The sequence below is a fragment of the Pogoniulus pusillus genome, chromosome 21 (genome assembly GCF_015220805.1).
Source record: "Pogoniulus pusillus isolate bPogPus1 chromosome 21, bPogPus1.pri, whole genome shotgun sequence".
Lineage (NCBI taxonomy): Eukaryota > Metazoa > Chordata > Aves > Piciformes > Lybiidae > Pogoniulus > Pogoniulus pusillus.
This window is the reverse complement of record NC_087284.1, coordinates 13,039,009-13,053,562: the sequence shown is the minus strand read 5'-3', so window position 1 is coordinate 13,053,562 and position 14,554 is coordinate 13,039,009. Positions and strand designations below refer to the sequence as shown.

General features: G+C 41.3%; 1 protein-coding gene across 3 annotated transcripts in view; it reads left to right on the top strand.

The window, feature by feature from the left end:
* The window catches only part of JARID2 (jumonji and AT-rich interaction domain containing 2), a 233,472-nt gene that overhangs the window by 172,227 nt on the left and 46,691 nt on the right, over positions 1-14,554 (top strand). For all 3 annotated transcript variants that reach the window (XM_064160992.1, XM_064160994.1, XM_064160993.1), the window contains one exon: positions 8,959-9,135. In XM_064160992.1, the coding sequence (XP_064017062.1) occupies positions 8,959-9,135 (177 nt within the window). The remainder of the gene's footprint in view (positions 1-8,958; positions 9,136-14,554) is intronic.

Sequence of the window (14,554 nt, the reverse complement as noted above, 5' to 3'; positions counted from 1 at the left end):
AGGAGGGCAATGTAAATTATTCTGGGAAAGGAAATTCTTGCCCTTCCTCCCAGCCAGAAATCGGTTGGTTTACCTCTGTAACCTATAAACCTACCAGAGGTTTAGTGCTCCACAGAAGACTTATTTCACCTGTTGAAAATGGGGTTCAGGATCTTTTGGATATGAAACAGACTCTTGTAGACTTTTGTGAATGGCAGTGTGATGGTTTGGGACTTGCAGATTTGTCTTATTTATGTTGGAGGGGAACATAAAGTTGGGGGTTAAAGTGGTTTTGAGGTTTATTGCCAAATCTAGCCAGGTTAGTGGAGGTAAGTTGCCTTGAGATTGTCAGACGCGAATTGTAGATGTGAGAAGCACTTTACTTGTTTTTTTTTTCTCTAATAATCAGTAAGCTGTTACTCTGGTGTGTGTTTTGTTAACTTCTTCCTTGCAGATTCACACGTTTTCCTCATCCTTATTCCATTTCCCTAGAAAATGAACAAATTTCCTTGGGTTTTTGGTTTTATCTTTACTGCTTTGAAGAATGAAGCAAGAAGCAAAGAGGAGTTATGTCACACTAGCTTCTAAGTTAGCCATAACATGAAGCATCCTGAGATTTATGCAGGGGCAGAGGAAGGGATCACTTCAGCATCAACGTGTTCAGGTTCTTTTTTTTTCTGTACTTGGGACAGCCTTTTTGTCCTTCTCACTCAGGCACTGGGGAGCTCCTTTTGGAGCTGTTCCTGCAGGTGGAATCAGACAAGGGAGACATAATTAAGCTATCCTTTGGAGTTGTTGCAATTCATTCTGTTTTAGCCTCGCTCTGTTAAATGACTGTGAAGCATGGATGTAAATTACTTATTTGCACTTCAGGGACTTGGCACTGTCCAAAATGTAGTAAGTAAGACATATAATAAATGAAATGCAGACCCTGCATTTTAAGCATTGAGATGCTAGTACATCAGGACCATTTGAGAGGCAAGGTTTTTCCACCTGCATACAGCTCTAAAAACGGGGTCGTGTGTTGGAGCAGAAGCCCTAGAGATGGGGTCATGTATCAGAGGAGAAGCCAAAACTCTGGATGTGACTCACTGTAGGCCTTGGCATACTGCATGGTTATGGGGGTAGGCTTAAGTCCCACATACCTTGACCTGCCTTGTGCTTAAATCATTCTGATGTCTTAAGTTGTTTTAAGACTTTTCCAATCCACATCTGGGTTATGTTTAATTTGTTAGCAGGGGGAAAAAAAGGAAGAGCTAGTGGGGGAGTTGGTGTAAATAATTCATGGATAAGAATCCTCCAATTCTGCAGAAACCACAGCCTAAATTGCAAAGAAGACTTTTGGATTGAGATGATTTTTTGTTGTGGTTGTAACATACCAGTGTTTGAATCCTGTCCAGATGAAAACATTTGGTTTGCACTTCAGTAAATATTGCAGAAATACTGCCAGCTAATTCTGAAGAGTAATGAAATAGTGCTTTTGGCAAAGTACGTGCACTTTCCATACTTCTGATTCCACTCTTCAGATCCAAATTCAGAGTTACAAAAATATGTTTAGCTAGTCCAAGACAAAAGTTAATGTAATTTAATGAGATACAAAGCATACTGTGATTTAGGAGAGAAAATTAAACATTTGTAAAAGTTAAAAAAAAAAGGGAAAGAATAACCTCATTAGTCAAATAAAATGGCTGAAAAAGAGTATAGTTTAGTCTGTTAATCAGGTGCTTGCTGCTGAGGTCAACACATCTATGTATATGGGCTGCATAAGCATCAGTTCTGCCTACTGATAGTAGCAAGCCTGAATTTTGTTTGAGAAAAAGGACATCACCTTTCCAAGAAAACCATGCCTTAAAAACTGTTTTACTTTGTACTTATTGTCGTATAAGCATCCAATTATTATAACAGAGGACATAAAATGCATTTGTCATCCTTTTGTGTGCAATAAGCAACACTTTGTGTATAGTTGTGGTAATTGTTTCTGCTGTATAGTTAGATTTTCTTTTGTATTGCTCTCACAATGGGAGGGAAGACAAAAATATGCAAGAGAATTTCAATAATGAAACTGCAGATACTGATGGAAACAGTTGCCAAACATACTTCAAACCTCATTTTAAAAGAGCTGATTGTCCTCCTCTTTTTCTTTTTGGTAATAATTCATAGATCACTGTAACTGATGAATGAATTAAAAAAAATGAGTCATCATTAAGGGTTTTCTGAAAATTAGCCATAACCCAGTGGTATCTAATCATGGGAGCAGGAGCTCCTGTTCCAGTAGAGGTGAGGAGAGGCTGCCTGCAGTTCTGTTGCTTAGTCAGTGTGGTAGGTTGAAATTACCCCCCAAATAAAATCACTAGGCTTGTTCAGAAGGTTTGGAAGCAAAACAAAGCTGTAATTTACAGGCAAGCTAAAATCTAAGGGCATAAAACACAATGTATATGTGCAAAATATATTACCACGTGTTTACAATTATTTACAATTCAGAATAACACACACAAACCTCTTAAAATCGTTCCTCCACCCCTCTGAATAAGGGAACGAGGGAATAGGTCTTCCCCCAGAAAGAAATCAGGCCCCACTGCTATCGACTTGGCCGTAAACAAGAGTCTCGGCCAAGGTTAGTGAAGCCATGCATAGGGACTAGCCAGCAGCCAGAGCAAAGAAGAGAAAAAGAAGGGAACATCAGTTTGTGCAGCAAGTTATATACTAAACCAGCCAGCAAGTGGAATGATAGAGACTTACCTATTATTTTGCTTTTGCGTCCAATACATTTCATTATATACCTTATAGTATTCTGTTCAGTGACTCTGGAGTTTTCCTATTTCTTGTTTATAATTAGAACCAGGCTCTAAACCACTGGTCAGCTGTGACAATTTGTTATGCTTTCAAAATCACATGGCTAGGGCCAGTTTTGGTGATTTGGACTTCCTGCGGTTGTGGAGAGGGAAAGGGCCAGGGAGTTCCTTCCAGGCTGCTGCCTGGACTAGGCCACCACATTTCTGCCCTTGAGTGTGAATTAACAGTGACTTAAGTGGGAAAAGTTGAGTGGCATGTGTTCAGATTGGGGCAGCAGATCAAAAGTGCAGATGGTCCTGTCAAAGCTTCTCAATACAAGGTATTCTTCCAGCTTTACTGGATGTGTTACTATTTAATGTCTGTAATTCTTTCAGTATCTTCCTTCTCATTATTGTTCTTGCAGCCTGTGTCTGTTTGCTCTCTCAACACACTTTTCTCCAGTTCCAGCACATCTGGGCCCCTTCTGCTGCTCCATGCCCTTTCTTTTAGCTTACTTCTTCTGATACAGCTTCTCCTCACTTCCAAATGTGTTGTGCTTGCTTTGGCCAGTTCTCTGGTGATGGCACATCATTTTATGCAAATACTGATGCAAATAAGAATGTCTTGAGATTGGGGGGCAAAGCATTTTGGAAGTGTGTGCCTAGACATCATAAAGACAGAATGTAACATGTGCAGCTCCTACAGGAGACTGGAAACATACTGCTTTTTGTGTTTTGTTTAATAACATAAAGTGATATATTAAGCTACACATTCAATAAGAAAAAGTGTGCAGAGACATTTTCCAAATCTTTCCTTGAGAGCTTGTAACATTACATTGCAGTTACAGCATTTATTAATGGACTTTAATTTCCTTAGTCTGTGATTTTAATCTGAATGAGTTCCCTGGTCTGATTCGCCATATGTCCCCACAAAAAATTATACTGCCACATTCAGGGTGGTGGCACAGGAGTATGATGAAGAGACCAGATGGAGGTAGATGCTCTGCAGACCATTTCTGATGCCAAGAAAAATGTCCGCGCAGCCACAGACAGTCTAGATGATTCCTTGCATGAAATGTCTTCTAAATAACTGGTGAGAAGTTAGGTTTTACTTTCTAGTTTGCAATCAGATTTGCTGAGTGAGCAGGTTTTTCATTCGCCTGCATGGCAAGGTGGGTTTTCCAATGTGAATGGCTGCTCATGTGCTGTCTTCAGGCACTGCAGAGCTGCTGTTCTGGTCTTGTCTTCACCTGCTGTGGTGCCTGTGATAACAGCTGCTACCATGAGGGACGTGTAAAATTGAGTACAGCCACGGGTCTGTAAACTCTCACAGATTTTTTTCTGCTGTCTTTTTGGGAAGGGAAAGCAAAGGAGGAGGGATTTCAATATTAAGAGTCCTAGGGCCAGACATGCACCACCTCCTAGGCACAGATGCTGCCCTCTGCCGGCAGTACTGCAGCTCTTCTCTTTTGCAGTTGCCTTTTAGTTAAGCTCTAGCGTTGCCCTTTAGGTGGCCTTTGGTAGACTTTAAGAATCATGCCTTGGTGCTGGGGATGGCAAGAGAAGAGGTGGGATGATTGCTCATCTTTACGCTTACTGGCTGGCTGACAAAATGTGTGCCAGAATGAACTGGCATAGCTGCTGAGTGTGCCCAGGCAAAGACAGAAATGTACAGAATGGCATATCGTAAATTTAAAAAGTCACAGAATCACAGAATGGTGGAGGTGGGAAGGGACTTCTGGAAATCATCCAGCCCAATTCCTCTGCTAAAGCAGGGTCACCCAGAGCAGGTTGTCTAGGATCACATCCAGGCAGGTTTTGAATCTCTCTGGAGAAGTGGACTCCACAGCATCGCTGGGATGTCTGTTCCCAGTGTCTGCCACCCTCAGAGGAGAGAAGTTTTTCCTCATGTTCAAATGGTTACATTTTGTGCCCATTGCTGTGTATCCTGTTACTGGATACCGCTATAAAAACCTGGTCTCACCCTCTTGACCCCCACCCTTCAGGTATTGATACACATTGATAAGATCCCCTCTCAGTCTTCTTGTCTCTAGAATAAACATCCCCAGGTCTGTAAGCCTTTCCTCATGAGAGACACTCATCTCTGTATCCTCTGATGGGTTCTCTCCAGCAGTCCCTTGCCTGTCTTGAACCACAAAGCCCAGAACCTGACACAGTGCTCCAGCTCAAGTGCCTACAGCTGTATGTCATGTGAACATACAGAATCATAGAATCTTTCTGATTGGAAAAGCATCTAGTGAACCTGCACTTTCCCTTACTCTCCTGCAGTTTTGGAGGAGTTTTGTAATCTTGCTGCCATACATAATTTTCATTGTAAACGTCTTGTGCATGTGGAGAAATCTAAAAACAGCAACTCTCCATGAGGTCTCTCAGTAAGGAAAACCACCGCGTTCTTAACTTGAGGTGCAAGACAGACCAGATGTATGAGGAGGTGCAATATATTTTGTTAGGCCAGATGATATAGTTGGAAAAAATAAAAGTAGCTCTTGAGAGTACATTCTTCTCTCCGTCTCCACTGGACGTAAACATTTATGGCTACAGTAAGACTACCCAGTACTGTTTATATCAATCAGCAGCTTGGAGTGACAAATCGGATCCCCTGTAGAGGTAGGCAATGAAATCATATACACATTCCTGTCTGCTCTTGAAGACAGTGAGGAATATTTAGGGCAGGAATCTTGATTATAGTAAAGAACTTAAGTGATCACCTAGCTCCCACTATTACCAGTGCAGTTTAAACCACTTGCGTGAGCTTTACTAGTTCGCCAGTCATGACAAGTTTTGAATGTCATTTCTGTAAGAAGAGTCTTGTGTGGTTCTCTTAGCTCTTTGCTTGGTGTTAACCACCAGTGCACATCACTCACTCATACTTGCACATTAGATACTGCCTAATCAACATACTTGTCATTCTTTAAACTTGAATGAAAACAGTGTGCTTACAGGCTTCTCTTAGCTGGCTCATGAGGGAAATTGGCAGTACCTCGAATAGCCTATTTCAGTATTTTAAACTAGTTTTTTTTCTTGGTCATTTGGATGTGTTTAGCTATGTAGATTTAAAGTGAAAGTGGTTTTAACAAGCTGAAGCTATAGGTGTGAACAAATTCTCAGTATCTGAGGCTAGTCCAGAACTGAAATCATATTATAAAGGATGATAATGAAAATAGTTCTAATACAGAAAGTGAGCAGGAAAACACAAAGCTTTTCTATTTCTTTCAGTATCTTTTTTCCATAACAATGTTTAGACAGAATAAAATTCCACAGGTCCAGCCTTTTTATTTTTTTTCTTTCCTTCTGTTTTGTAAGTCAACCTTAATAACTATATTGGAAAAGCTGAGGGGGAGGAGGTGACCCAGACTCAATGTCAGCTTTTCTCTGAGGTCTCATATTGCAGAGTGCTTAGATCAGTAAAGGGAAGACTAGCAGGACTCTCCTGTGTTATTGGTTGTTGCAAGTCTAATTTCACTGGAAATGTACTTCCCAAACAGTCCCAGCTGTCCCAGGAATGCAGTTTAACTATTGTTGTTCATAGTTCTTGATTGGAAAGTATTAAAGAATGTCATTCTGACTGAAGATTTATGCACTGAGATTACAACAATTGAATGCTGAGAGTCAGGTGAAGTTTGAGTCTGCTCTTGTACTTGGTTAGCCCCTCTTTTTTTTTTCTAAGGAGAATGGTACAGTATTCCATTTTATTCTGTCCTTTAGGAAAAATAATTGTAATAATCACATTTGCATCACAGAAGATTTTTTTTTTTGTGGTTGCTGTTAAAAGCAGCTGACAAAAGCTTGGGGAGCTGTAGGGAAGATGAAGCTTAGAAACAGGTACTCTATCTGGTCTCTTAGTGCCAGAAGGATAAAGTTTCTGACTGTTTCTCTAATGATAATGGAGAGATTTTAGTCTGTGAATCTAATTTTGAGGGCTCTTAATAGTAACTTTCTGTTACTGCCATCATTTGTCAATGTGTTAATGCACTGATGGTGCTAGACTTTAAATTCTGATTGGAACTGATGCATGGTACATACCTGCAGAGCTAGTAACTTCTGAATCTGTGTCACAGACAAGGCTACCTAGGTGGAAGATAAAGACAATTTATTTTTCAGGCAACACTGTCCGAGAGAATCTGTTTTGGAGTCATCTAGTTAGTTGCTGTTGAGACTTAAAGCTCCTCTCAAAGCAGAAGAATTAATGTGCCTCTCAGCACCTTTTACCCACTATGGTTGATTGCTTAGTCTGTGCCAAAAAATTCTGTGCTTGCATAAAAAATGCAAAGATTTTTGTTTCTGTAAGTTGTTATAGCTCCCATGTCTTGTAATATGTCATCAGTGTTAATTTAGACATTAGTTATAGAAATATGAAAGTTGTGGCATGCAAAAGGCTTTCCCCCTAGAATACACATATTTGTCCATACATTTATGTCTAGGTTGGATATGTTCATTATTTCAGGGACATCAGGACCTAGGTGCTGCTGCAGTGTTTCCTCTAGCTGTCCCAGGACTACCACCAGTGCATAGCAAAGGATGCTGATGGGAAGTTAATGCTACTTCCCAAGGCAGTAAGAGTCCCAAGGGGGCTGTTTTAGGGACCAACAGAAAAGGCCTTTACAGGTGGGGGTAAAGCCATGTACAGCAGCTCACACACTCCCTTCCATTGGGATAGAGAGTCAGAAGTGTAGAAGTGAGAAAACTCAAGGTTTGAGATAAAGCCAGTTTAGTAAGTAAAGCACATGTCATGCATGCAAGCAAAGCACAAGGAATTCATTCAGTGCTGATCATCCCAGTGGCTCTTCTCTGGACATGCTCCAGCATGTCCACATCCTTCTTGTAATGGGGGCTCCAGAACTGGACGCAGTACTCCAGGTGGGGTCTCAGCAGAGTGGAGTAGAGGGGCAGAATCACCTCTCTGGACCTGCTGGCCACACTTCTCCTGATGCAGCCCAGGATTTGGTTGTCCCTCCAGACTGCAGGTGCACCCTGCTGGGTCATGTTAAGCTTCTCATCCACCAGTACCACAAGTCCCTCTCCTCAGAGTTGCTCTCCAGCCAGTCACTGCCCAGCCTGTATTTGTGCTTGTGTTTGCCCCAGCCAGATGCAGGACCCTGCACTTGGTCTTGTTGAACCTCGTGAGGTTGGCTTGTGTCCACCTCTCCAGCCTCTTCTCTGTTTAGATCTTTCTGTAAGTGGAAGGCCCCTAGGGCACCTGTCCTTCTGAAGGACAGACAAAAGCCTCATTTCACAGTGGAACCTAGTATCAGACATAAAGGAAAGTGTCCATTAGTTGCCACCAGTGTTTGTACACTAAAAAATGGTTATTAGATCACTGTTAGTCGCATTATGAGTCCTGATGCAGTGCAGGGAAATCTTTACACTACTGCATGACAGACACTGAAGAGATTTTGTGCAAGAGTTACATTTAAATTCAAACTCTGTGTTGTTATTAAGTTCCTGAATCTTCACTTGTCTCTCATTGAATCGTGTGCTGTAACTTACCCTTGTGCAAACAAAGTGGGTTAGTGAGAGCATTGTGGGAACTAAGCCAGAGATAAGAAGCAGCAACATCCTCAAGGGGAGCACGGAGAGGGACTTGGGAGACCAGTACTCTTTCCTCACTTTTGCTGGGGGTCTGCAAGACAAATGTAAGCATCTGAATGTCTTGGGTTTTCTGCTTGAAACAGAACCAGAATACTGCAAAGTATTGTCTACAATAGTGCCGAGGTCTGCAGCACATTGTGAAGTTTAGCTACTAATAGTTTAATGTAGTAAGAACCTAAAAATGTTACCAGAGCACAGATTGGTTTGTAAGTGCTCTTTTTTGTTCTGTTTGGAAAAGATGTAAGCTTCTGGTTTGGGCATTAAGACTTCAGTAAGGCACTTAAGAACGCATTCAAAATTAAGTATGTGCATTAGTTCTTTTCTGAATACACAAAGCTATTAATTAAGCCTTGTAGCAAGACTGTTATTGTTTAAAGTATGAATAGAATGTTCTTGGTGGGGAGAGACTCTGTGTTTCAAGCACCCATATGTCTTATTCGTAAAAACTAATAAATAAAACCTCCACAGTTAGTCCTGCACTAGTGTGACCTTCCCTCTCCAAGTTGCCCCCTCTTCCTTGGCTCTGCATAATACTAAAGTAGGTTATGATCATGCAGAAAGGGAATGTAGTAATGCTATTAAGCTGTTTCTTTATCAGGTTCTCCAGCCCTGCCCAGCAACATGGTGTATTTTGGAAGTTCTCAGGAGGATGAGGATGAAGAAGAGGAAGAGGAGGAGACAGAGGACACAAAAACAGCCACAAACAATGCTTCATCATCATGCCAGTCAACCCCAAGGAAAGGAAAAACACATAAACATGTACCAAATGGGCAAGGTAGGTCCTAAATAGTCCTGTTCTGCACTGCCTGGCAAAAAAATTTGCAAGCTGAATGTGCTTGATCTTTGTCTGTCCTTCTGGATCCGAATGAAAAAGGATACAGGGGAATGAAAAATGATACTGGGAATATGGAGTGATGTAGTATTACCATCTTCTGTTCTAACATGTCTCTCCTGACATCCTGTCATCAATTGAAAGATTTTATCTGAAACTTTTTCAAGTTCTCTAGATGTTTCTTTACAAATTAGCAGAAGCTGCATTCATTGCACGCTACTTTTGTCACAGTGTCCTCGTGCCACATCTTGATACGTGGAATAGTGGATATTGCAATATCACATAGTGTAGAATGGAAAACTTGAAAGACAATGCTGAAAATTTTATGAGCCTGCTGTAATGCTCCACTGGCAAAGTCTTGTGTGATGTGGTTCTCTCTACAGCAAGAGCTCTTGTGTCATAACCATTCTGTGCCCTTTCTGCCTGGCTCTCCCTTCCCTTCCTCCATACCAGTTTACTGTGAAAATCTTTCCTTCTATGACTGCCCATTCAGCTCGCCTCCTAGTGGAGGACTGGGAGGAAGATCTCTCTAGAGAACACTTCAGGAGAGAAGATTGTGACCTCTGCCTGCTGCTTTTTCTTCTTTCATGCTACTCCACTCTGAAGTGATTAGTAGATCCCAGTTACTTCACTGTGCTGGTCCTCATCTTTGCTTTTCAGAAGGTGGTGTTCAATACCCTTGTAACATATACCAAAATGATTTTTTCATGACCACATCTGAATCAGATTTTTATTGCACACCTAAGCTCCAAAATACTTTTTCATGAACCATTTGCAGAGAAATGCAAGGAGACGTTAAGCCTAATAGTGTTTCAGCTGACAGCTATTAGCAGGAGCTTTAGTGCTGTGAAAGCCATGGATCAAAACATGGCACTTTGGATTGATTTCTAAATAGACTCCCCAAAATAACAGGCACAAAACTCTCCATATGGAAAATGAGGTTGCACGTACCAGAGCTGCTGCCTTAGAGTTTTAAACGTGATATATTGTTACAAAAGGAGCTGATCGTGTTCCTTGAGAATGTCCCAGATGGCAGCCACTTTGAAATTAGCTCAAAACCAGAGACACCTGAAATCTTAATTGGGGGTAAGTAAAGGCAAACTTAATGAGCCATCTAATGGCTTCATAATCTTTATCAATATAGATCAGAGTGAGCATAAATGAAGCTGCTGCTTTAATAGATCTGCAAAAAGACCTTTATAAAATACATAGGGGACAATGTGAGATGTTTTGACAAAGGTGAAATGGGAATTCCCAGGGAAGGCAGCTGCTTCCTAATCATTATAATTTCTTTTTCTCTTTTTCTTCATCTCCCCCCCACCCCTTTTTTTAATTAAATTTTTCTTACCCAAGAGTATTCCTGATTTTCCATGTCTGTTATTTTGGTTGACAACCAATAGCATTTTTGTTTCCTGTGAATAAAGTAGGTTCTGGTTTATGTGTGTCTATTTTAAATGAGACCACACACAAAGGCAGACCAGGGACGGGTGCAGCAAATGAACTTAATCTAGCATGAGAGTCTATTTTTAATGAATTAAGGTCTTTTGGTTTTAATATACAATGTGTAGACAAGCACTTTGGACCTGAAAAATGCTAAGCATTTGCTATGATATACAACAACAAAGGTTCAGAGCTTGATTAATGTCATTAGACAGTGTCAAATGATTGCTTTCTACTGAATAGAGGCCAGAACAACTTTCCTGGGTGAAGTCATTTGTCAGTATCCTCCTTTGGTGCCATTATGGGCTATTATTAGGATTGCACACCAAACTATTTGTTATAACTTAAGCAACATTTTGGACAGCTAGTTCAGTCAGAAAAGCTGTAGTATAAGTAAGAAGTAGATAGAACACATGGCATAACTTGCTGCATAAATTGAAGTAATTAGCTCAACTGACTTGGCATCTCTCAACCTTACTGCTTACATAGATGTAGTTAAAGCATTGAGCTGTTACCTGTGCCTTTTCACTCTCCTGTCTTAGTACTTCTGATGTGCTGCACATATACCCAACTGTTAAAGTGTTTGACAGAAGTGTTTGTCTCCCCACGTTCATAGGAGTGTGGAAAAGGGACATGTAGCAGTGTATAAGCCTTTCCTTTGTGCACCATCTCAGTGCAGGCAGTCACAGTCTTGTGCTTAAACCATTTTCTAAGGTCTTGCTGTGGTTGGCATGAATGAAAATGGTAGAGCTGTGCTCTTAAAAATTGGCATTATGTCCTTGCCAGACTTAAGCTGATTATTATGCTGAATACAAGATATTTGAAGTAAGCAGCAGATAGTCTTGGATGTAATTGGTACTGCTTTGTCACTTGGTTAGAACCTAGCATTAGATCTGAGCAGATATCTGTGTGGAATGTTCTGCATGTAACTCTTCTCGTTACTGCTATTTTCAGCATGCTTAAACTCACGATGAACAGTTCTTGCTAACAAAAGATACGGTCTAAAGAATTTCAGTTGTTTGCACAAAAATTGTTCTCTTGTAATTCTCTTGTTTTACTTGTTTCTGGATTGCAGTATGATCTTACAGTTTATCCTAGATTAGTTCAGGTCAGAGAAGAGCACAAGAGGTTACTTAGTCTTAGGTCTTCTGCAAGGTACTGCCAGTACATTTTCTGACAAATGCAGCAATAAAATCAGCAGAGGTTTGTGGTTTTAATTACCTGTGTCTTGAGGAGCTGGAGATTGTAGAATTTTTCTGGCACTTGATGAGGACTTTTGGTCCTAGTCAGAATAATTTTACCTGGGTTAGGATTTATAGTGGAGTGAGAGGCTAGAAGCTGATCAGTTGTTCTCCATATAGCTGCTGGCTTCAAAAGAATGCTTTCCTAGCTATGAAACCATATGAACATTTGTTTGGAATAGAGAAATCCCTCTTGCTGTTTCAGTCAAGGATTTAGTATTTTTTAAATAAGTTTGTGATGAGTTTCAAAATTAACATATGGAAAAATTAGGGATGATATGATGCTGTATATTGCAGCCCTGTTACTGACCCTTCTGACTGTGGCTGTAGGAACCCTGTAAATCTCTGTGTTTAGATCCAGAATGCCCAGCCATGGGGCACCTGCATGCTGCTCTAATGGATATGCTTATTTTCCAGCTTTCATTTTGTACACATCTCAGATGACCATCAATCTGTCTGAGACTATTACACAGCTTTGAACACAAGGAATTTGGTGGAAGAAGCAGGCAGGAGTGATGGATTAAACAAAGGGGTTTTTCTTCAGTGTAGCTGCCAGGTGTGGGGAGAAATATCTCAACCACAGTCTGGATGACAGGGCATCTTGCCAGCATGGAGAAGGAGATAGAGACACTGATCTGTTAGAAAATTGACCTTATGCAAAGGGAGGAGGGTGTCAGTCATCAGCTGCTGCAGGCTGATGTGCAGGGAAAGCAGATTCTCCACACGTGAACTGTACTCTGCTTCCCCGAGGGACAGGGAGGTACCAAGTCTAAATTACATCTCCCTGCTGCTTGGAGGAAATTCCACATGGTAGGTAAGAGAGTAGGGTTAGGCCTCTGTTTCTTTAAAACTAATTATTTGAATTCCTCACAACTGAAGAAATCCTACTTTGATTTCATTATGTGGCATGATGGAAGGTTTTCTCTGCTGTCTCCTGAAGGAAAATGTTTGCAAGTGCCAAATGTTTTATTAGGCAGGCTGGGATCAGGAGCTGGATGAGTTAGGGAGTTGTTGGCTCACTGGTCCCATCACAAGAGCAAGGGGATAGGTGTTCTATCTACTTGAAAGGGCTTGTGGACTGGAAAAGGGCCTCAGGAGGAGCAGTGTACACAGATACAGTTGTGTAGACAACTTAGAAATTGCATGCAACAGGTTACAGTTCCTCTGATAAAGGTCATCTTAAATTTCTCAAGAAGGATGATTGCAGGATTAGGTATTTCTCACACTAACACAGCAGTTCAAAGGTGGAGACAAGTGTACATCTGGGCCAGCAAACCTGGTGCTGTTGAGTTTGTCTTCAGATGCTTGAGATGGACAATTGAATTCTAATTTACATTTAGGGAAACAGAGTTAGTTGTTATTATTTGTCATGAGAGTCTTGTTTCCTTAGCTGGAGTAAACCAGCACTAGTGTATTAGAAAACCTACTGGATTAGAAACAGCTACTGGTCTATACTGTGTTTCATTAACTTGGGTGGTGTAGATCGAATTTACACCCCAGGAAAGTGGAAATTCACCCTCCAGAGTAAATTTACCTCAGTTATTGAGAATTTTGGAAGTACAAAAGTGGACTAAATGTAAAAGTATAAAATTAGCAGGTACAAGGTATATTTACAGTTCACCAACAACACAATAACAACACAATGACCCCTTGTACAACCTTTCATCTCTCTCCCTGCCCCCATCTCCTGGTCACAAAGAGGTCTGGAGGGCCTGCTGTCTACCTCCCACCCTGTACCTTACAAAAGGCAAACTGGAAGAGAGTTAGCTAGGCAACACAAGGTCAGAAACAGAGGGAGAGCAGCCAGAAGCCAAGTGGAAGGCAACCAGAGAGAGAAAGAGCAAGCTTGTACTGCAAAATATAAGGTAATCAGCAGACCAATGGAGTTAGATAAATTTACTATTATTCTGTGTCAAATCCCCCAAATTGTTTATCCTTTAGACTGGAATTCTCTGGAAAGACGTAGTCTTATCTACAGTTAAGACACTAGGCTAGGGCACTGACCCTAAACTGTAACACTTTTTCAGATAAAACATGCTCTGCCTACCTTTTGCCTGAAATGAAGAGGGAAGAAAACCATATTGATGTCTTCTTACCTGTGGCTGAAATTTCAGAATAGCTCTGGCGTGCACCGTAAGCAAGCATCACTGCAGATACCACGCTCTGCTTTAGTGCTGTCTTCCTCACCAGGAACACAGAAGAATATTTTGCTTCTCAATTTGCAAGGAGTAATTTAGCAAAGTAATTTCCTTTCCATGTGTAGTGACAAAAATGATGCAGGCGAAGACCGCGGATCTTTTTTTTTTCACCCCTTATTTCAATTCAAGAGAGATGTTGAGATGCTGGAACGTGTCCAGAGAAGGGCTGACAAGGCTGGTGAAAGGCCTGGAGCACAAACCCTATGAGGAGAGGCTGAGGGAGCTGGGGTTGTTTAGCATGGAGAAGACGAGGCTTAGGGGGGACTTCATTGCTGTCTGCAACTACCTGAAGGGAGGTTGTAGCCAGGTGGAGGGTTGGTGTCTTCTTCCAGACAACCAGCAACAGAACAAGGGGACACAGTCTCAGGTTGTGCTGGGGGAAGTATAGGCTGGATGTTAGGAGGAAGTTGTTGGCAGAGAGAGTGGTTGGCATTGGAATGGGCTGCCCCCAGGAAGGTGGTGGAGTCACCGTCCCTGGAGGTG